Here is a 23,785-nt window from a genome sequence, read left to right on the forward strand (position 1 = left end):
AATTGGTCATTTTCATTCCACGACTGTTTGTGAGACGTTACTGTGCGCAATTGGCTGCCGCGATTCGCTCACAAATATACAGTCAATTCACTTTACAGTCTATTCTGTCAAGCGCTTGGAGATGCCTAGAAGACGTGAAAAGTGCTATATCAAATGCAAGGATTATCATTATGTTATTATTAAAAGAGCCAGTGCAGACACAATGGGCTGAATGGCCTCCTTCTGTGCTGTAGATTTCTACAATTCTCCAGTGGCCTCGCCTTATCACGTGGTTGAGACGTCAGGGACCCTGCCATGCATTAGGGGCGATATATAAATGCAAGTGGGTGGTGGTGGTGTTGTCTCAAAGCGCTTCACAGGATATACTGTCAAGCGGAGTGACTGTATTTTGAGAGCGAAATAAATCATTAAGGTTACTGTGACAGAAATGAAGTTGCTCTGCCCTGTGCAGCAGCAGGTCCTTACCTTGGCTTTTCGTTTCAAGGTGGAAATGCCGCCAGCGCTGAGCCCCATCTCGGCCAGCCTCGCGGCCAGTTCCACTGAGTTGACCCCGCAGTTTGGGGCCACGTTGTTCTCGCACCGGATGTGAATGTTCATCTTACAAACTGCGGACAACACAACACCACACAATGAGAAAAGGGATCGCTTTTCCGGGGGTAATAATCCCTTAAAATATATATATATATATATATATTGGTCACTCAATCCACAGCTGATTGTTGGACACTGCTGTTTTTTTTCGCTCACAAAATATACGGTCAATTCACTTTACAGTAGGTTCTGTGAAGCTCTTTGAGACGTCTCGAAGACGTGATAAGTCGCTGAATCAAATGCGAGCGTGATATTTATCTAATATTAGAAAAGTGAATCATTCTGCACGGTGGGCTTCCCAGCAACCCATCCTCACCATGCGCAATTTTCAGCACTTTCACAGTGAAAGGAATAACTAACGTACTCCGAGGAATTCACATATAACGCAACACCCCCTCCTTGGAACCAGCTTTAATAGGTACACAGGAAATAACAGAAGCTCTCATGAGTGACCCACACCCTTTCTCATTTTATTATCTTGGGCCTCAGCTATTTACAATTTACATCAATGATCTCGACGAGGACATTGAATGTAACGTATCTAAATTTGCGGATGACACTAAACTAGGTGGGAGAGTAAGCTCTGAGGATGATGCAAAAAGATTGGGATATAGATAGGTGAGGGGAGTGGGCGAGTAGGTGGCAGATGGAATTTAATGTGGGGAAGTGTGAAGTTATTCACCTAGGTAGAAAAAATAGAAAAACAGATTATTTTCTAGAGGGGGAAAGATTAGATAGTGTTAGTGTTCAGAGGGATTTGGGTGTCCTTGTACACCAGTCTCAAAACGTTAGTTTGCTGGTGCAGCAGCAACTAAGAAGCATGTTAGCGTTCATTGCAAAAGGTTTAGAGTACAAGAGTAGGGAAGGCTTGCTGCAACTGTATAGGGCCCTGGTGAGACCGCACCGAGAGTATTGTGTGCAGTTTTGGTTTCCTTATTTAATAAAGGACATACTTGCCCTCGAGGGGGTGCAGCATATATTCACTCAGTTAGTTCCTGGGATGAGGGGACTGACCTATGAGGATAGGCTGAATAAACTAGGGCTGTATTCTCTGGAGTACAGAAGAATTAGGAGAGATCTTATTGAAACATATAAGATTCTTAAAGGGCTGATAAAGTAGACACTGAGGGTCTGTTTCCCCAGGAGGAGAATCTATAACCAGGGGTCATGGTCTTAAAATTAAGGGTCAGTCTTTTAGAACAGAGTTGAGGAAACATTTCTTCACTCAAAGGGTAGTGAATTTATGGAATTCACTACCCCAGAAGGCTGTAGATGTCAGTCCTTGAACATCTTCAAGGCTGAGACTGATAGATTTTTAAAAAATAGAGGGTTTAGGGGATATGGGGATAGGGCAGGTAATTAGAGTTAGGTCTGAAGATCAGCCATGATCTTATTGAATGGTGGGGCACAGGCTCGAGGGGCCGAATGGCCTACTCCTGCTCCTAATTCTTATGTTCTTATGTTTATTTTATTCATTACACAGAGTGTGCGTTGGGGTAACTGCTGGAGTCTAACCATGGAGTCCTATAGTTTGAGCAAGAGGACACGGGCTTGATTACTGGGCGGGGAGAACCCTTAGGCAAGTTTCCTTACTCCATATGCCTCTGCTTACCTAACAGTAAATAGGAACCCAGGTGTTAGTCGATTGCTGGATCGCTTTCTGGGAGTAATAATCTCTCTCAAAAAAATTATTTTTTAAATTGGTCATTTAATTCCCGACTGTTTGTGGGACACTGCCGTGCGCAATTGACTGCTGCGTTTCGTCCATAAAATTTGCAGTCAATCCACTTTGCAGTATATCCTCCGAAATGCTTTGAGACGTCTCATCGATGTGATAAGGCGCTGTATCAAACGCAAGGATTATGAGGATTTGTGCTGCAAGTTAAAGGATGGCGCAGGTTACCTTTACACTGCTTTCCTTGCTTCAACAGTCCATACAGCAGAGAACCACAGTGGTCGCAGAACGTGAGCATTTTGTAGTTACGGATGCAGAACTGGTGATGAACGTTGATGCTGAATCGTTGCTCACACGCCTGCAAAGGACAATCTCCAGGTAAAGCAGACAATCACCCCCAGGCTGGGCTGATTCCTGCTTCAATATTTTCTTGTCAAAATTAAGGACGTCAAAACTCCCTCCCCCACGTAACCGAGAAACATCGTTAAAGACACATCTAACTAGATCTCTCTCACTATGGCTCCTGCAGTGCAATCTTATATGGTCACACACCAGCTATCAGTCACCACTGAACATATAATGTCATCCATTGCACCCTCCCCTAGCCCCCACATTTGAACACATACTATTACCCCTCCCTCCCTTCCTCACACACACATGTTGTTACACATTACCCACACCACAAACATACACACACATGCACATACACATCACCCTCCTACATACACATGACATGTACTGTATATAGATGTCGTTGAGGACTTACCCATCCACATAGTTTACACGCACACACTTCTCATATTAAACACCTACGCACCATCACTCCTCACATACACATGCCAATCATTCCCCCCCCAAACACATTTTTAAAAAGTGCAAGGATTATTATTGTTATTACTATATTCATAAACCACACTACAACAGATCATTTTTACAACACAACATGTTTCATGTACATTCACACCACTGGAGCTGCATCATTTCCTAAAGCAACCCAGGCTTTCAGAACCATGCTCCTACCTCCTCTTTCTTCTGTTTCTTTATCCGAGGACAGGCTGTGACAATTAACTGGTGACAACGTTTGTGCACCACACACGTACACACTGCGGAACGAGAGAACAGGTTAGCAGCACCAAGCGGTTACACCCGAGGCCCAATCACAAGTCTGCTAAAGAAAACTAGAACAACAAGATTTGTACATGCCAATAGTCTTTGGTTTTAGCGGTGTATCTTGGCAGTTTGGCAAACATGGCTGTGTCTAATCTGCAATGTTTAGTATCTGATCTGCAGGAATGGAAATCAAGAAATCTTGCAAATTGGGATTCCACAACAACAACAAGATTCCATTTATAAAGCGCCTTTCACGTCAGGAGGACGTCCCACCAATTCCCACCAATAAGTGGATCTATGCCATAGTTACACCAGGGGAATACGATTTATGTCCAGAGCAAAGTTAAAGATCAGCGCTGGTCACTCCCAGACCAAGTACTACACAGCCTGATGCAGTGTAACTCCCTTTACATTGCCTCACCAATACACCCCAACCTTAGAACACTAAGAATTGCTCCCGTGTGAAGGTCAACATCAGCTACCTTCACCTCTACTGTATACCAACTTTGTGTCTGTATCTTGGTAGTTTTGGGACGTCCTCCCGATGTGAAAGGCGCTCTATAAATGCAATTTTGTTGTTGATGTTGTTTTGCACTGCTGATCTGACTAGCATACAAGTTGATGAAATGCCCCCAAACTGATTTTATGTCGGATTTCAACTAAGAGTTGGGAGACAAATGGAGACCATTAGTCCAACACTATGGACTGGATTCAAATCTGGGTCTCCGAGAGGAAGTGTGTGCTGACCTCTACTGTTATCTCTGTATTGTGTTCTCCACTGAGTTGTCCTGTGTGAACAGGACTTCACCTATAACGGTTTGCTTCTGAGGTTCTGAACTGGTGTTGGGTTGGGAGTTGATTTCAGGATTTTAGTTGTTCAAACTCAATCATTCCCATCAATCCTATTTGATCAAATGGAAGGATTACCTTGACACTGGTATCCTTGCTTCCCAAAGACTCCCCTGTAAAAGAAACAAGAGCCGTGAGATGGTAACAGTATTATTTATCTTTTCAAGAACATAAGGTAGATTTCTTTTTGCCAAACATAATCCACTGCCCAGGAAACCAGCCCCGTAAGGCTGAGAAAACAGCATTTTCAGTGTTCACAATTAATATTATATGTGAAAAATACTTCATCCTGTCAAAGTAATATGTTAAACTATTGTTAAAACTATTTCTCTCAGATGTAAAATATGCAGGAGCAATCATCTTACGCAGTAAACCACGTATGTATGGGAGCACTAAAGGGTGTCAGCTTGGCTCAGGGTCAGAAGGTTGTGGTTTCAGGCCCTGTCTTGAGACTCTGAAGTCATAGTCTAAGCCGACACTCCAATGCCATGGTGTGTATGGGGTGTGGGTTGGGGGGGGCAGGGGGAGGGGGTCAGGTTGGAATGGGGCTTATACTACATTCTCGAAGGTGCCATCATATGAAACGTTAAACCAACCCTGTTGAGGTGGATGTTATATTTAAATAGAAGAGTTTCTCTCTCCCGGTGTCTGTCCCCACCAACAATTGCCCAGAGAAATTTTGTCATTCACTGTTTGGGGGAATTTGCCGTGTGCAAATTAACAGAGTCATTCGTCTGCAAAAAAAACAGTCAGTACACTTTACAATTAGGTGCTTTTATAAAGTCCGCCCAACTTGAAAGGCGCGATATGAAATGTAAGGCTTAATATTATTATTATTACCATATGAATTCCTTGCAGTGGGAACAGTATGTAGGCTGTTTCAGGTAGGTGGCCATGAATTTATGGTTGTTGACCTCGTGAACCTTCCTCCTCATTGCCCCCTGGCGTTTTCTGGAAAACATCCGCTCCTTAAATGCTCTCCCATTTGAACCGTTCACCAATTGCACGTCTGGATCTATGAGATGAATTTGCAAGACACAATGCAGCGAGTGCTATAAGGGACATCTGAAAATATGCAACTGATTTTCCACCGGCTTTTTATTAGATTATAGCAATTTTTTTAATGTAAATCCTACTTCCCTGCCTTTTCCCCATTTGGGGGGAGCAGGGTCATAGAGCACAACACAAAGATAGTCAGGGGTTGAATATTCCCTTCAATAAAGTTTAAGAACATTTGAGGTCCTTTATTCTCCCACAAAATATACAATCAATTCATTTTACAGTATATTCTGTGAAGCTCTTTGAGACGTCTCGAAGACATGGTAAGGCTCTGTATCAAATGCAAGGATTATTATTATTCTTTGTCCCACAACCTCTTAAAACCATGTTAAGGATGAGTCACTGCAGAGACTTTAAAGCTTTTCAAGAAAAAGCATTAGGCAAACTCGTGCTTAGACTTAAGTCACCAAAACAGGTCATGGGGTCAGTTGCAAGTGACATGACACAACGACACTCTCTCTGTCGATCTATAAATAAACACAGTTCCTCTTTAATTTTACCCTGCAATAAGCATTTATTAAAGTTATAAGAGAATAGCTGAGACAATAGAACAAATAGCTGTGGAAAAGAAATGAATGAGAGCTGCTGACTACCGTCGTGTGTGCATGACTGTCTGGGACAAGACTTAGCGTTAAAATGCAGAAGTAGTACTAACACTGCGTGTACTGATCCAGTCAATGTGCTTGTCCTGCCACCATGTGGCAGCAGACCATCGTCTCTGAAGACCATCAAGAGAGCATTGAGGCCATTTAGACGGTAAAGTGCTTGTGTTGCTATGGGATTTAAAGGAGTCATCTCTCCCAGTCTGGCCATCGCACAGCCAAGATCTTTGAAAAGAAGCAAACAAGAGCATATCTGTTGCCACTGTCGGTAATTTATCGACTGACTACATTGAGAATGAGGCTCACATTCTCAAACTCAGCAACTCAGAAAAGCTCCTGCTGGAATGTGGACTGAATCCTATCTTGCATCTCCATTCGCTCGTTGAGATGTCATTGTGTGTGTGTCTCTCTCTCTGGAAGATAAGCTACACTAATCTTAGACAGTGCTGCGTCCCACTGTGAATGATAAACCACAGAGATCTCAGTGTCCATCACTAGTTGAAGCTAAACTGTTCTCTGGGTGTGACATATTTATTTGTGAACTATAAGCTGTGCCAATTGCAAACGGAAGAAACCAGGCTCGTTCCCTCTGTGGGTCTGAGTTATCATCAACACCTTCTGAAGTGAAGTGTTAAATACTGCCTCCTGTTCAGTGTGAGAAAGAGGTCAATTAATGCCGAAATGCGGAGCGAGACGTGACATTCAAAACCCTCCTCTTCGACCAAGCTTTGGGCCACCCTCTTACCCTCCCTGCCCTCCACCCTTCCCCAATCCGGACCCCCAGCTCGGGTCCAAATCCCTGACTATCCAGCTCCTCGGGACGTCCTCCCAACGCGAAAAGCGCTTCGCAAATGTAATTTTGTATTGTACTTGAAACCTCGAGATCTTTGAAAGGCGCTAAATAAATGCCCGTTTGTTGTTTATTTTAAATCCACTTTGATTGCACCTCGTTTAACAAAAAAACAAGTTGACATTTTCTCAAAAGCTTCAAGAGCTGGCTGTAAACTTGTGTTATTTAGCAAATGTGATCCACATCATATGGTGGTGGTGTGATGTGGGGGAGGTGGGGGGAAGGGGAGGAGGAAAGAGTGGGTTGAGACAGAAAGAGAATGAGAGAGAGAGAGAGAGAGAGAGACGCACACATACATACACGCAGGGTAGGCGTAAGAGACATTTGCAGGTCACCCCTAGTTTTACACTAAGCTTCAGTGAGGTTGTGGTTTTTAACCGGCTACATGCACTTAAGTTGCATCAGATTCGAGTGGTGGTTTGAGCAGCAGTGCCTGAGTTAAAACTTTCATACTTGATTTGGGTTCCTGACAATTTCACACAAAATAGCTTTTGGTAAATCAAGAGCAAATTCAAGTCTTGTGTAGAGAATTCGATGCNAAAAAAAGTTTTCTCATTAACACGGATTTAGAACTACCGAAACTAGCTGGATGCCTATAAAATTCTTGTTATTCGCTAACTTTAAAGGATTACAATATTACCAGAGCTGTCACACACCTACAGCATGTGACAGACTCCAAAATGTTAATGTCCTGTGCAATTTTCTGTCCCCATGCAAGGCTCAGTAGCCACAACAACAAGTAGAGCTGCTTTCCAGTGGAGGAGACGTGAAATCAGCAGAATGCAGCCCAAAATATAGGTAACTCTTTGAGGGACTTTTGAATAAGCGTTTCATTTCACGAGTGACTTTTGGCTGTTGAAGTTCTTCACAAGAATTTTTTCCCCCAGTAGAAGATTTCAGAAATAACATTTGCATCCAAAAGAGAGAATGATCAGCAGTGCAATGCCTTTGCAAATGACATGTATTAAATTGCAGTGTAGTCATTGGATGCACAGCAAACGTGCTATTTATTATCTGAAAAGTGGGTTCTCTTACAGGAAATAGAAACTCAGGCTTCTGTACATGTTCTTCGATCAGAACTTCAAGTGTAAAGCAAGTCGCGTACATTCTTGCCACTCGCCTCACACCCAGCCCAACACATGCAAGAAAGTAGTGTTAACTTCTACAAACAAAAAGCAAAGCTGCAACACATCAGTGAAGACGCTTGCACAAACCAAGGCCCGGTGACAAATGAAAACACTTCATGACAATCAAGTGAATCGGGTACCGTTAAGTAACAGTGATAGGCACACAGTTAATTAGCTCCTTGAAATTCCCAGCACTGATGCACCTTCAGTGCATCATGTCTTTGCTGGCTCGCTGAAAGAGCAATCCATTCACTCCCATTTCCCTGCCTTTTCCACCCTCACGTCCGCCCCTCATTCAGGGTAGCATCACAGAGCGCTTTAAAAAATGCAAGNTTTTGTTTGTTGTGGCTGCAAATTAGATATGTATCATTTCACGCAGTTAAAAAGTGGAACTGTGCTAAATAGGGTCTTGTTTACCAAGACCCAAACCAGGATCTTACCTTCACAAGAAACGTCCTTCATTTCGACCATGATGTAAATCTTGCCCTCAGGCTCCAAATCAATCTAGGAAAGAAATGGAGGTGATCAAGGAGATGTGCATAATGCAAAATGTCCTAGTTTACAGCACTCGTGACCTTGCACACACACACTGAAACGCACAATCTTCCACTGATCGCTATGGGTCTGGATAAAAGAAGATCATAGCAATTCCATGCAAAATAACTGCCAATGAGGCCAATTCAAAACAGCCAAAGACTTTATGCCCATCCATCGCCTTCCCTGCTCACCAGAGGGCATACCTTCTGCTCAGGTCATATCCACAGTCGTTAGATATCTTTAATATCTCACCTTTGTGTTTATCGCAGCAAAACTGTATGTTGATAAGATTAGTTTGGATTAAGAAGAAGGCCTTTTGGGCCCTTTCACCTCACCTTTTCGCCCACAGAATACACAGTCAATTCACTTTACAGTATATTCTGTGAAGCGTTTTGAGACGTTTCAATGATGTGATAAGACGCTATATCAAATGCAAAGATTGTTATCTTTCGAGAACATCCACCCGATCATTCTAACATCACAGAATCAAGATTTTTTTGTAAGAAGGAATCAAGTGGCCTGGCCTCAACCACTGTCCCTATAACCCATTCCTGTCCTTATATTTTTTGATTATTTTTATTATTGTTTTTATTTTATTTAACGGTACATACACATTCTACACATTTTGCAGCTTTAATTTCGCAGAAAGGCAGAAACAATTGTGAATAAGGACCTGACTGCATTTTTCACACATCTCTGATGCACAATCGCATAGAGGATCACACTTGACTGTATTTAAAGAAAACACTTACAGTATATTCTGTGAAACACTTTAAGACATTCTCCTGATATGAAAGGCACTGTATGAAATGCAAGGATTATTTAATATCTAATCTATTATTATTACTGTTTTTGTCATTTGACTTTCACAGACACAAACATCTACTTATAATAATAATAATCCTTGCATTTGATATAACGCTTTTCAAGACGTCTCAAAGCGCTTCACAGAATAGACTGTAAAATTGACTGTATATTTGTGGGCAAAATGCGGCAACCAATTGCGCACAGCAGAGTCCCACAAACAGTCGTGGATTGAAGTGACCAATTTTTTTTCTTGACGGATTATTACCAGTCGTGTACTTGCAAGTAGTTTGCTCGCATATTTTCTCTGCAAGTTCTGAGGTTGAACCACCAGTTAAATATCACTATTTTAGTTATCTGTTGTCAATATAATCACTAAATGACTTTAACCTGCAGACATCAGTGTGTTTACATTCTATCTGTAACCACAAAATCTCTCTGCCCTACTTAGCCTACAGATTGCAATCTCCTAAATTTACTTTTTATAAGACAATTGGGAGTTAATGGGATATTTAAAAAAAGATGTTTTAACAGGGAATGGGTTCGAGAATCGCTCAGGGTCAGCCAATGGGCATTCAAGGCCAATTTAACGGAATTATTGACATGGTCCTTACGAGTGATGGCCCCAAAAGCCAGCGATTGAATGTAACACGCGGAGGAGATGAGAGAGAGTGAAGGAGAATGGAGCGTCTTGCCTCTGACTGTGAAGGGGGCTGGGGGTGGTGGTGGGGGGTCAGGTCAGGTGAAACCTACGGGTCGTAATCCAAGCTTCAGGGTTCAGTTGACTCGGATTCAGCCACTCCAGCCACGAGCACTCCAAATAAACTTCAATAAAAGGACACGATCTCTCTCTCTCTCACTTATCACATTCAGTTTGTTCACTTCAGGAAATATTGTACTGTACGTCAAGGAAATTGGTCAGCCTGTGTTAAATTTGGCAGATGACATGCATCAATTTGTGAGATGTTCAGTGTTGCTGCATGTGATATCACTGCTATGGATGGGTTGGTATTTTGCTCGTGTTCTGCGGGAGTCAAATCAACCTCTCAAATCTAGCATTATAATCTCTCAGTGTTTGCCGAATCCTTTGTAGTTAAGTATCTTTTGTTTGCTGAATGATTTTTTTTTATTAAAAGGAACTACATACAGACTTTCCTTGCTTGGACTTAACCAGCTCAGAATCCATGTTGCATGTTCACATCCGCCTTCAAAACACACAGTCATTACACTGGACAGTAAAGCGCTGTGCAGTACTTCAACAATGTGAAAGACACTCTACCAAATGCAAGGATTCTTATCATTGTTACCCTTCCCTTTTTATTTCACACTGACAAAGAGCAATAGAGAAATGGAGAAAATCCTCCACAATTTCAAAATTGAAGATGATGATTTTTAGGATGAGATAATAATAATAATAAGATGTTGCATCTTAGCCTCCGATCTCCATTCAGAGTCCACCCTACTGAACAGTGTTTGTTTATGTGTGTGTGTGTGTGTGTGTCTGCCTCTGTGTGTCTGCCTCTGTGCGTCTCAGTTTGTGTGGTGAGGACAGAATTGAACTCAGCTACAGCTAAGTAAAAACAATTGCCATCAAGGCTAATGCATACTCAAGAGTGAGAATTGCTGCCAGTAAAAAAAAGGGAATGAGATGTCATATTACAGTGCGCCTGGAGAGTGAAAGGAGGCAAATTAACTGAAGCCCTTTTTTTAGAACTGGATAGAGAGCGATTCAGCAGGCAGCGTTTGAAGCAGATGCTCACGGAGGTAACAGACTCCACTCCGAGCCAGGAAAGACTGCAGAGCGGAAGGCTGGAAATACCATCAGATTTCCAGATTCAACAGGGCACAGAGAGAGGAAGATGGGCTTTATTCCAGCACAGGTGGGAACAGCAAAAAAATCTGCCCACATCGACAGGGGAACTTCCTGAGCTGAGTGACTTTAGCTGAATCCCATCTTCTTCTTACACCCACGACACAAATGTGGAAAACAAACACAATCTGTCGAGCCTTTGGGTGACAAACCGCTCCATTGAGCTCAGATCCACACTGCGGTCTGGCATTGTGAGCAGACGAAACTCATTTCTGGTGCAATGTGAAAACGCTGTCGATTTCGTGGACGATGGTGAAAGGTAACACTTCGCTCGACGTGGCTTTGCTGGATAGCTCCACACACCATCGGCACCGTGAAATTTATCCCTGCATTTTATTTTGGTTTTATTGTTCAACTTACAATATATTCTGCGAAGCGCTTTGAGGCATCACAACAACACGATAAGGCGCTATATCAAATGCAAGGATTGATAGTACTGATAGCAATAGTAACGCCTTTCATATAAGAAAATTTATCAAAGTCCTTCACAGAAGATGGTGTCAGTGGTAAGAAGAGAGGTGACCAAAAGTGCAGTCGAAGAGATAAGTTTTTTTAACAAGCAACAACAACAAAATACATTTGTATAGCGCCTTACACATCGGGAGGACATCCCAAGGTGCGTGAAGGCAGGGAGGGAGATTGCAAGGCATTGAGAATTTAGGGTTTGAGTATGAAAACAGTCTAAAATAATAATTCAACTTGTTCCAGATAATATTCTACCACGGAGCAACCTTTAAACAGTGAATAGAAGACAACATATGCGGGGATGGCAGTCACTGCAAGCTTAAACCATCGAACGATCCCCAAATTTCACTTAAACAACCTTTGAAAGTGCAACTGTAAAACACCCCAAGAAGGGGGAAGGGGTCATTCCACACAATCCTGTGACCTCATCTGATGGCTGAAATTCCACCTCGTTTTAGCCCCCGAGATAATTTTGACTTAAAATTTAAGATTGCGTGGAATTATGAAAAATTCTTATATTCGGTTTTATTTTGGAAGCTGGTTCTTCTTAATAGCTGTCAAAAACCATAAACCCAGTGTCTCGCATTTGGATACCCTAGGCTGACTCTCTGTCCCCTCTGCCAGTTCAGGAGGATGTTAAAGAGAAGAAAGCATCTCACTGCAGTATCAACATAGATGTGGCTTTGAACCCACAATCTTCTGACTCATAGTGCTAACAATTGAGTCAGGCTGACACCCTGATGTTGAAGCAAAACAAACTGAATGTCGCCATTCCTCCTGAGCGAACACAAGAGCACCACAATTCAATTGTATGTGGTGTCCGTCTTTCAAAGAAAAGCCAACAAGTTATTTTCATGAAATATTCATAAGCGGAAAATCTGAAGGATGAACAGGTACCTGTACAATGGACAGACTGAATTATTCAAAGTACAAACATCAGCTGGGGAAAATATCTTCACCGCATCATAAAATCACAAGATTAGCTTGGATCATGAAGACCCTTTGGCTCATATGATCAAATTTTGCAGAATATCCACCCAACTGATTTCCCATCATAGTATCAAGCTGTGTTTAATTTAAAATGAGTCCAATGTCCTGGTCTCAACCACTCATCCTGGTAACCTATTCCAGTTGTCATTTACTTTCTGGTTAAAGAAAAACTTCCTGAAATTTCTCCATCCAACTCTAAACGTAAGTACGAGATTTCCAGGACCTCGGGACGTCCTCCTGACGTGAAAGGAGCTAAACAAATGCAATTTGCTGTGGTTGTTTTTGTTGCTTGTCCTCTTGTTGGGAGTCTTTGACTGGATATATGTTTGACACAAACGCCTGATTATAATCCTATCGGTCACACACGGAAAGCACTCAAGCATAAACTTATGGACGACTGTGCTTTGGAGGCATCCTTTTAAGGAAACAATCTCAAGAAATCTGGAACTAGAAATGAACGGCTGATTGTTCTGCTATTTTCCTTCCTCCTCTATGAGTACTAGGCATGCACAAGAATTGCCTTCCTTGCAATCTCATATTAACTGGCACAGACACGACAGTGTCTCATTTGAAGCTACCCGATTTTAGCTGTTTGAACTCCAGCAGTGCCCCTGAGGCACACATTGGGGTTCCCCAAGTCATGCCCAAATTTTCCCAATACTGTCCAGAATATGGTAAGCAAAGTGCATCACTCTGAGCAGAGAATGCACACTCCATTCCAGAGGAAAATGTCAATACACACACACACACTTACTTGCATCACAATCCACTTAAACACCTGTGCAAAATATAAACAAGGTACCTTGAGATCCAGACCAACCCACCCATCAAATAAAAACGTGGACTTTTGCAAAACCCAAGTTGCGCTCGCAAAGAGCGATCTCATTCAATGTTATAAATGAAAATCTTTGTCAGGACAACCAGAGGGGGAAAAGACGCAGAAACAGTGAGGAAAGTGGGGGGGAAAAAATCAATTATGTCAACACAATGTAAAGCTTTTTCCAGCAATGATTCTCCAATGTCAATGTCTGCTTTACATAGTTCTCTAACTGTGGCCTTGAGAGGAAGTAAAAAAGGAGGCCATTTCCTCAGTTATCAGAATAAGGAAGGAAAACAACTCTATTGGGATCAATGAGTTGGCAAGTTATTTGAACTTAAAGGGCTGCTTACGTGACCTCCCATGTGGCAACACGTCAAGGTTACGTACAGAAATATCACTGCTGTCTTTGCAGAATGTTTCAACCAATTGACAATGCAAGTGAGAAAGTTTACCCAAAGCACTGCCATAAAGAGGTGATGGTTTTAAAGGAGGATTTTGAAGGCGAGATAAGAGGCAGCAAGGCAAAGTGGTTTTGGAAGAGAGGCTTAGAGCACAGAGGTGCAGTCTGCAAACTAAGCTGCCAGTTGCATATGACTCGGAACCATCTCAACTAAAGTCTATAAGCTATCATCCCCTTTGTACCTGAATAATTATCTACCGTTCAACCACTTCCTCTGAAGTTTCCAATCCACACCTGGGAGAGGGCGAATGAGGGAGACAGAGAAAGAGAGAAGTTTCAGATCCCCTGTTGACACCCTAAAATGAACTCTCTATGTCCATCTCTACCAATAGCTTGTTGTACCACCTGCTGTGCACAGATTGGCTTCTGCTTTTGGCTATAAATACAGTCACTGAACTTGATTGTAAATACCTGTTCAGCGTTCAGAGATGTTTCAACCTTTATAGGTGCTGTGCAAAATGCAAGGATTATTATTATACAATGGCAATAGCTGGGGGTAATGGAAAAATTGAATCATACATTTATTGTAGCAATCAGCTCGTAAAACACTCAATGAGCTCATCAGCTTCATCGGCTAACAAAACGCTCAGTGAGTATTCATCAGAGCAGTTTGGTACATGCAAAATTATTCTGATTTCTGCTTTTGCTTGAAGTGTTCTATGAATTTTAAATAAAGGTAAATTGCAACTTTACACAAGCACCTCCTGAAAGGTCCTTACTCAACTGGTGCACTCACCTCCTTCCTTTCACCCCCACATCTGGTCCCTGACCAGCACCACTTTCTTCCACCTCGGCCACATTGCCTGTCTCCTACAATACCTCACCCCAAAAGCTGCCGAAACCCTTGACCGTGTCTTTGTCACCTCTCGGCTGGACGACTCTAATGCCCTCCTCGCCGGTCTCCCCTCCTCCACTATTCACAAAATCCAGTTCATTCAAAACTCCGCCGCCCGCATTCTCACCCGCACCGATCTTCGTGCCTCGATACTCCAGTCCTTGTCAAACTCCGCTGGCTCCCTGTCACAGAGCAGATCGACTTCAAGATCCTCACTGTAGTGTTTAAATCCCTCTATTCCCCCCCCCCCCCCATCTCTTTAACCTCCTCTTTCCCCACAGCAGTATCCGCTGCCTCTGCTCTACTGGGTCCAGTCTCCTCCATGTCCCCCGAATCCTCCTCTCCACCATCGGTAGCCGCTGCCCGGCGTGGAGGGACATCTCATTCCCTTTTTTTTACTGGCAGCAATTCTCACTCTTGAGTATGCATTAGCCTTGATGGCAATTGTTTTTACTTAGCTGTAGCTGAGTTCAATTCTGTCCTCACCACACAAACTGAGACGCACAGAGGCAGACACACAGAGGCAGACACACACACACACACACAGACAGACAGACAGACACACACACACACACACACATAAACAAACACTGTTCAGTAGGGTGGACTCTGAATGGAGATCGGAGGCTAAGATGCAACATCTTATTATTATTATTATCTCATCCTAAAAATCATCATCTTCAATTTTGAAATTGTGGAGGATTTTCTCCATTTCTCTATTACTCTTTGTCAGTGTGAAATAAAAAGGGAAGGGTAACAATGATAAGAATCCTTGCATTTGGTAGAGTGTCTTTCACATTGTTGAAGTGCTTCACAGCGCTTTACTGTCCAGTGTAATGACCGTGTGTTTTGAAGGCGGATGCGAACATGCAACATGGATTCTGCGTCTGAGCTGGTTAAGTCCTGGCACGTTGTTGTTGTTGGTGTGGATCACGTTACTTGAGGTCACCTGACAACGCCAGGGATCTGGTTCGCCTGGCTCAGCCTACAGCAATCTCGCTCCAGAGTCAGTTCAAGCCTCACAAAGGTACGGACAAAGAGGATGATCTTGAGACGGACCTTGAAGGAGGCGAGGAGCAGTAAGACCAATGGCGATTTATGCCATAAATCAAGAAATATTCAATCAAGAAGATTTATTACCCAAAAAGGTTGGCCACCACTGGTCTAGATTAGAAGATCAAAACATCTTAAAAAAGATAATTGCCCTAAGTGTAGTGGATGTGAATTTTTAATTAAAACAGCAAGCTGGGAGGTGGATTTATTAGAAAAGATGCTGGGAACACCCAAGGTTACAGGCTTTAGAAGTAGCTGTAGAAATTAATCTCGCAATTGATGGCGTACTACAAAAGTGGACAGCATCCAACCTCGCAACACACCTCCAGCCATCTGCTGTGCCTATCCAGTGTGTGACACTCAGCCTTTTCATTACCTCTTTGCTGTCAAAAATGGTAGCGAGAACGCTTTTAAGGGATTAAATGAGGCAAAATAACAGGTGAGTCTCTGAACTATATTTTTGTAATGTGCTTTGTCTTCTAGTACCTGGCAATTGACTGTAGATTATCATTCGATAAATATGCAGTAATTAAATCAAACCCACTATGTCCTTCTCGGCTGTTGTCCTACATCAACGACTCCCAAACTCCCTGGCTATTAACCTAATATATTTTACTGCAAAACACAGATCCAAATGGAATAAAAGCACCCTTGCATAATGTACATTAAATTAAAAAAAAAGCCTGACTGACACATGGAAGAGCTTTAAATGTTGTAATCTCTTCAAAAGAGAGTTTCGGAGTAAGAAGAAGACCATTTGACCAATTTGATCTCATCCTTCCAGAATACCCATCCTAAAGTCCTCCCTCGTGCAAATCTCTTTATTCTTCGAGTTATTGGATTGTCTACAACTTGCTACCCACGGGCACTTGGAAAAACATTAGTAGTAATAATAATAATAATCCTTGCACTTGATATAGTGCTTTTCATGTCTTCTCGACATCTCAAAGCGCTTCACAGAATATGCTGTAAAGTGAATTGACTGTATATTTGTGGGTAAAATGCGGCAGCTAATTGCACACAGCAGCGTCCCACAAACAGTCGTGGATTGAAAATGCCCAATTTATTATTGTTTGGTTTTGGAGGGATTATTATTAGGTGTGTGGAGTAAGAAAACTTGCCCAAGGTTTCGCCCTCTGCCTGGAATTGAACCCAGGTGTCTTGCTTGCAAGGCGAGTGTTCTCACCACTGAGCTACAGGACTCCGTAGAAAGGACTAAATGCCTTCACCATCAGCGAATACAAGTAAGATTAAGTGAAACAGCTGTTCAGTTTCTTTCACCCCTCACTCAGAGTGCAAGCTTGAATCTATGAAGGTCCAGTTTTGCAATGAAAATTCAGCTTCAATCCGATTTTGCTGAAAGGGGATTTTGAAAGCTGCTGCTGAGTATTTTCGCATTATTTCCACTGAAGCCATAAGCTGACACAATAGGTCAGAGAATAGTACTGAATGTACACAAGTTTAACCGAGGTTATGGTCTCAGATTTCCAATTAGATAGAAAGCACATTGTTCCTCTAACAGCTCAGTCCATAAAGCCATCGGCTGGTGCAAGACTGAACAGTACAGGATCCGAAAGTCTCAAGGTCGAACCCTGAATATAGGGACAATAGGGACATTACTGACCGCAGGAACCTGAGATAGAAATGGGGGAAAATCAGCTACATTGTCCAAATCCAAAGGAGTAAACTCTGCTGGAAAGTGTGATTTTACCCCCTTCAATCGCTGGCCGTGTCCTCTGGTTGTATTATTCTGGATAAGTTGAAACAGCCCGTCAGGATCTATATTGTCTTGCCCCTTTAGAATATTAAAGACAGCAATCATGTCGCCTCTCAATCTTCTCTTTTCCAGCGTGCAGATGCCCAATTGACTTAGTCGCTCCTCATAGTCGAGTCCCTCCATTCCCTCAGTCATTTTGGTTGCCCTCCTCTGTACCTTCTCGATTTCTCCAATATCCTTTTTGTACTGCGGAGACCAGAACTGTAGACAGTACAGTATGGTCTCACCACGCTGTTTTTGTTCCCAGCAATTGGATGATATTTCCCATCCAATTTCAAAAATGCCGAATATGTTAGAAATCTCAGTTAAAACATATGTTATTGAACGAATGGTTACAAAATGCCACAAATTCAACCCTGTTATTCTTCCTGAAAAATAACAAGCTACACAACTACACCCTTCAAGTGTGCAGGCTTCTGTAAATAATGCAAGAAAAAGATATACAATACTGTATTGGCGTGTACACACACACACGCACGCACACACATTTGTCTGTCAGTCCTTCTCTTATATTAATGCAGAAATCCTGCACTGTTTTGTTGGCAATACTATCGCTGGGTTATGATTAATGGGCAAAGAAGTCAATAAACATGGGTGCTTATTTTGGAATGAGTCCAGTAATACTCGTGCTGTTGATTTCGAATAGCTTTCTGGGCCTCTGGAAATGGGTTCTCACTCCTCTACAAACCTCTATCCCTAATCCTTTCCTCCGACTGTTTCCTTCTATTATCTGTTGTTTCCCTAGTAATAGTTCTGAGCCTATCCCTCCCTCTCTAGAACGGTTTCTGAGCCTCCAGAACAAGTTACAGCTATTTTGCAATTAACTCCTTTATTTCTATGATTTATGCATTATCGAGTGAGTGAGTGAGTGAGTGAGTTGAGTGAGTAAGTGACATTACTTACATTCAAACACCACACCCTTTAGCAGAGAGACCACACAAACTGGCCCATTCCCTGGGAACTAACACAACAGTCTGTGTCTGAAAGCAAATGGGTGAGGCAGTTGTAGAGCTCATTTACGTTGTACAAGGTTTGCCTTGCAACAGAAGCGTCAGCGTTGGCTGGTTGGTAATGTTTCCCAATGTTTGGGTTTGGAGTCTTGGCTGATTTCCATGCAAAAAAATGAAAACACCACCCAGATAATTAAAATATTAAACTCCCATCAGGGCAAGCTGAGGAACCACCCAAATCACCCCACCTCTCCCTGACCATGAAAGACATCTCAAGGCCTGGCCTTGATTCATAGGATGATAGACCTTTAAAACATTCAGCCCATTGTGCTTGTGTTGTTCTGCACCTCTCTCCGACGCCATAGAGATACACTCACTTCACCCATGTCACATATGGCACTTCAGTTAAAATCCTGTGAAATGCTTTGAGACGTCTCGAAGATGTAGTAACAATAATAATCCTGGCATTTGACACAGCGCCTTATCACGTCTTCGAGACGTCTCAAAGCGCTTCATAGAATACACTGTAAAGTGAATTGAATGTATATTTGTTGGTGAAACGCGGCAGCCAATTGCTCACAGCAATAAGGCTCTATATTAAATGCAAGGATTGTTGAGATTTTCCCGTGACCATCTACACCCTCATCCTTCAAGCGCTTATCTTTTATCCTCACCTCTCAAACGTTGAAATTAACTTGGCCTCAAACCCCGCTTGTAGCAACTTGTTCCAAATACTTTGTGTAATTTCTCATGTAATCGCCCGTTTTTAATGCTTGCTCGCACCAAAGAATGGGATGGCACTTGCTGATTCATCCGTGTCTAGTCTTCTCTGCTCAAGACCAGACGACAGCTTCGATTTTCTCTCGGTTTCACCTGAACTCTTTGAACAAACAAACAAAAAAAAAAGAGTCCTGCACTGAACAATTTTCCAAATGAAAAAAAATGGGAAATGATGAGAAAATCAACCGAGTTTATTCGCTTTGCTTCCTCGGGGTTGGGTTTAAACAGCGATGCACAATACTGATTTGCAAGAACACCTCGCAAGTCCAGTCTTGCCTCTCCTTAATGCAGAGCAATGAGTTATGGAACTCTCTCACTGTAGCACTTTACGCAGACATAGAATCCGCACACAGAATCTACATTTCAGCTTTTAACTGTTGCGGGGAAAGTTGGCATTGACTACCTTCTCTGTTGGGTGATCAAGTTACCTGGCATGAACTGTTGTCCCTGCAGTGAGAGCCAGCGGGTAGTCTGTGAAGCTGTGAAATTTCTTCGAAGATTAACAAGGCCCAGATGGGGCTTGAGAGCAAAACTATGTCAGTCCTTTTGTCTTGATCCCTAACAATTTAAACATAGACAGATTGATAGGTGGGCAGCGGAGGGGTGTGATGGCAGAAGATAAAAATTCTGTTCACCTAGAAAACACAAGTCACCGCACTCTACAATAATTCCTTTTTAGATATGAATGCCTGAAACCGTACATGAACTGACCCAGGTGAAACTGCTCCAATACTATGGTAGGTGTGAAGAAAAATGTTTGCAAGCCAGTTTATGAGTTTGCAAACAAACCCACAATCTGACCGCATGTACAATGCAATGAGGTCTGTGTGACACAGACAATGCTGTGCCCTTCGTTCTCAGGCACTCATAGAATCATAGAATCGTACAGCACAAAAAGAGGCCATCGAGTTTGTGCCGGCTCTTTGAATAGAGCAATTAATGTCAATCCCACTCCCCAGCCCCTTCCCCATAACCCTGCAAACCCGTCCTCCTCAAATACCCGTCCACCGCGTTTTTAAAAGTTGTTATCGAATCGGCCTCCACCACCCTTTCACTCGATCTTTTTATTCTGCTGGTCAGTATCAATCATCAACCGAGATCCTGGCTGCCAGAGAATTCTCTACCTAACAATATATCAAAATAAAACTCCTTGCATTTGATATAAGGCCTTTAACATTGAGAGCATGTCTGAAAGCGCTTTATAGTGAAGCGTACTGTGAAGCATAGTGAGTGTCTGTTTACACAGCTCTTTAGGACGTCCTCTCGACTTGAAAGGTGCTATATCAAAAGCAATGGTTATCAATATTATTCATACGAAGCCACTGAAATGTGATATAAAGTGAAGCAAGGCTGAACCCACAAATAGGCAGACCCGACCATTACATAAAATTATACCCTTCAAAATTCCACAGGTCCATAAATTGCTTGTTGTCTCAGCCTCAAGACAATTGTCTTATAATTTAAGATTCTGTAGAAATTTGCAAAATTCTTAAGTGGTAGTTTGGAAGCTGGCATGCCATTCCTTTAACCAGAAGAAACCCAAGGAATGTGGGGTGGCGAGGGAGTGGGGGGTTGGAGGGGAGAAAAATCGGGTTCCAAATAAAGGCACAGAATTTTGCCAAATTCTATACAATCTTAAATTTTAATGCAAAGTTCACAAAGCCAGCACCATTGGATGCTTCAGGCGTCTGAGCCTAAGATTGGCCAAAACATGAACCAATATATTTCTTCTGCCTTGCCAAATAATAATCCTTGCATTTGATATAGCTCCTTATCACGTCTTCGAGACGTCTCAAAGCGCTTCACAGGATACACTGTGAAGTGAACTGATTGTATACTTTGTGCTCTCCCTTCTCCTAACTAATTGTCCTCTTCTCCTCCTATTGGACTCCTTTTCTCTGCTCGGAGCAACCTGTTCACAACAGCTGCTATGGGCCCTCTGGTATTTCATCAGTCGTTGGTCCAGACTGTGAATTTCAGAGGCTCTTTTGACTGCAGTGCCTAAGACAAAGTCCACTTAACAGTTGCACCGGATGGCGCCTTTATCTACAAGGCAATCAGGGGAGCCTCTAAATTGTATTTAGCAATGAGAAATGAAGCAGGCAGCTCAACCACGCACACCACTCCCACAACACCTCAGTGGTATGTGTGCTCTCATCCTTCAAGCTACTCTATGAAACCTCCAGCACTTGTTTTTGTTGAACGTTAAAATATTTTGGCCGAACGAGAATGAGAGGCATAACCTGTTCCGCAGGTCTGTCAGGTACTTGCCGAAGCCAAGCCTTTTAATAAATATATAAGGATACTCAGAAATCATATAGTCCCACACACAGTCCTCCAGTTTTCCCAAGTTAACACACTTCACCTCCACCAGACAGGTAAGTGGAACAAGAAGCAGATTAAGCAAAGCCTTTAAAAAAACAGAGTCACAGTAAAAATGGGTACCTTTTGGTTATTAAATGTGTGTCTTTGGGTTATTGTTTTATCCGTTAAAGGCACTTCTTAACATAGCAGATCACTGGTGATTTATTTTGGTACGAGGGTGACCAAAATCCAAAGGATGGTTAAACTAGAAGTAACAATTTATTGGAAGTAAGACCAAATGAAGACACTGACGAACTAGATGGATTTAGAGGCACAGACCAGATGCAGAAATGCTCTACAGAAAAACTGCCTCTTTGAACAAACAATCAGAAAACATCAATTGTGCACAACACAGAAAGCTAGTACACCCACACGTTTCTCTGGTTGGCTAGATTGCAGCGTGAGTGCTTGTAGGTGGGGGAATAATTGCTTGGTTTTGGACTAATAATTCTTCCATTACAGAACAATATAACAGGAAGTTGTGAAGCAAGACACTAAAACTGACCGGTTGTTGTAAGGTATTCACACTTAGCAAATGTCAGCTCGTAACTACCAAGATAAAAATGACATTCACTCAATGGAAACAGACATTTTACAAGCAAATGGAAAAATTGGTTAATGGACAGAAGAATACACAAGTGTTTTCCTATGATCACCTTACCATAGGTTCATTCCCAAACAAAAATAATGTACATTTAGAATGAGTTTTCCCTCCTCTGATTCAGATGAGTTCCTAGATAACCTGTCTCAAGACCCTCCTCTTCGGCCGTGCCTTCGGTCACCCTCTCCAATCCCAACCCCCAGCTCGGGTCCGAAACACTGACTTGAGTTAACTTTTTAAATCTCCTCAATGACTTTAGTGCTGTCCTGATCTCTCTGTACAGATAAAACACATCTACAACCACAACAACAACAAAATTACATTTCTAGAGCGCCTTTCACGTTGGAAGGACGTCCCAAGGCACTGGACAGTCAGGGGTCAGGACCCGAACATGGGGGAGGGGTGGGGTAGGGGTGAGGGAAGGCAGAGAAGTGGGAGGGCGACTGAAGCACGATCGAAGAGGAAGGTCTTGAGACCGGCCTTGAAGGAGGCGAGGGAGGAAGCGAGGTGAAGGGACTGTGGGATGGAGTTCTAACTACAAGATCTGCCTTTTGAGAGGTGGGTGGGAGAATTTCGACCTGGCCACATTTCTCAATAAGATTTTTCCACCCGCCCTTTGTAACTCACACTGTGTCATTGTTTCCATTCAATTCCCAAGTGCAGACAGCACAACTGAACAATTGATCTCACTTCTCACCGTTTCACAAGGTGTTAAAGTTCCATTGCAAAGTATAAAATCATTTAGTGTGAACTGCAGTGCATTGGGATCTGAGTCTAAAGTAGTTAAATTTGCATGCGATACCAAATTGGGAGAGCTGTGGAATCAGGGGAGGCAGCAAAGATCTTACAAAAAAAAGCTTGCTCGTGTTCGCACATGGATAATGACTGGGAAGTGGAATCCAATACGTATAGGAAGTAAACAATAGGAGGCACATGTACATGAATGAGATGTCTGAGGTATAGGATGAACTGAAAGAGACCAAAGATTGACTGATAACTCACTCGGTATATCAAAATGTGAAGCAGCAATAAACAAGGCAAATATGATATTGGTCTACATTGCTAAAGCAATCTGGATCAGATTCCCACAAATCAAGTTCAGATCAGGTCAGGCCACACCTGGAGTATTAATTACATTTTGATTGTTGCAGAGTAGGAGAACTGCTGAGGCCCAACACCACCAACGACAACAACAACACTGCATTTTATAGCGCTTTTCATGTGAGGAGGGAGTCCCAAGAAGCAAATGAGGCCGATTCTGAGAATATGAAATGAGCTGTAAGCAAAAGTCAGAGAAGCTTGGGCTTTTCAGTCTTGAAAAGAGATGTTTTAGTGGAACCTTTTAGAAATAAGATTTACAAGAATTAGAATCAAGGAATTATACCCAGAACATTACTTTTGGAAATGCCAACGCAGCAGAAAAGGGCACAGGTTCAAAGCTGCAGAGAGAAATTTTAGAATAGTATTTATTTACCTCAATGGTAACTAACAGCTGGATTGAGTTACTCAGAAGGATGGGTGAGGCCAGGATGCTGGACTCATTTAAGAAACACCTCAATACTGTGATAAGGGAGGGGTGAGTATTCTGGAAGGAATTGATCAAGTCTTCTTCATCT

At 42.5% G+C, this 23,785-nt stretch overlaps 1 protein-coding gene across 1 annotated transcript in view; it reads right to left on the minus strand.

The window, feature by feature from the left end:
• prkcha (protein kinase C, eta, a) overlaps positions 1-23,785 on the minus strand; it is a 55,849-nt gene that overhangs the window by 26,413 nt on the left and 5,651 nt on the right. Inside the window, exons 2-7 of the mRNA XM_007903837.2 lie at positions 8,304-8,367; positions 5,066-5,240; positions 4,304-4,338; positions 3,287-3,369; positions 2,495-2,624; positions 466-605 (exon numbers count right to left, since the gene is read on the minus strand). Coding sequence (XP_007902028.2) covers positions 466-605; positions 2,495-2,624; positions 3,287-3,369; positions 4,304-4,338; positions 5,066-5,240; positions 8,304-8,367 — 627 coding nt within the window. The remainder of the gene's footprint in view (positions 1-465; positions 606-2,494; positions 2,625-3,286; positions 3,370-4,303; positions 4,339-5,065; positions 5,241-8,303; positions 8,368-23,785) is intronic.

The sequence above is a fragment of the Callorhinchus milii genome, unplaced genomic scaffold (genome assembly GCF_018977255.1).
Source record: "Callorhinchus milii isolate IMCB2004 unplaced genomic scaffold, IMCB_Cmil_1.0 Scaffold9, whole genome shotgun sequence".
NCBI classification, from domain to species: Eukaryota; Metazoa; Chordata; class Chondrichthyes; order Chimaeriformes; family Callorhinchidae; genus Callorhinchus; species Callorhinchus milii.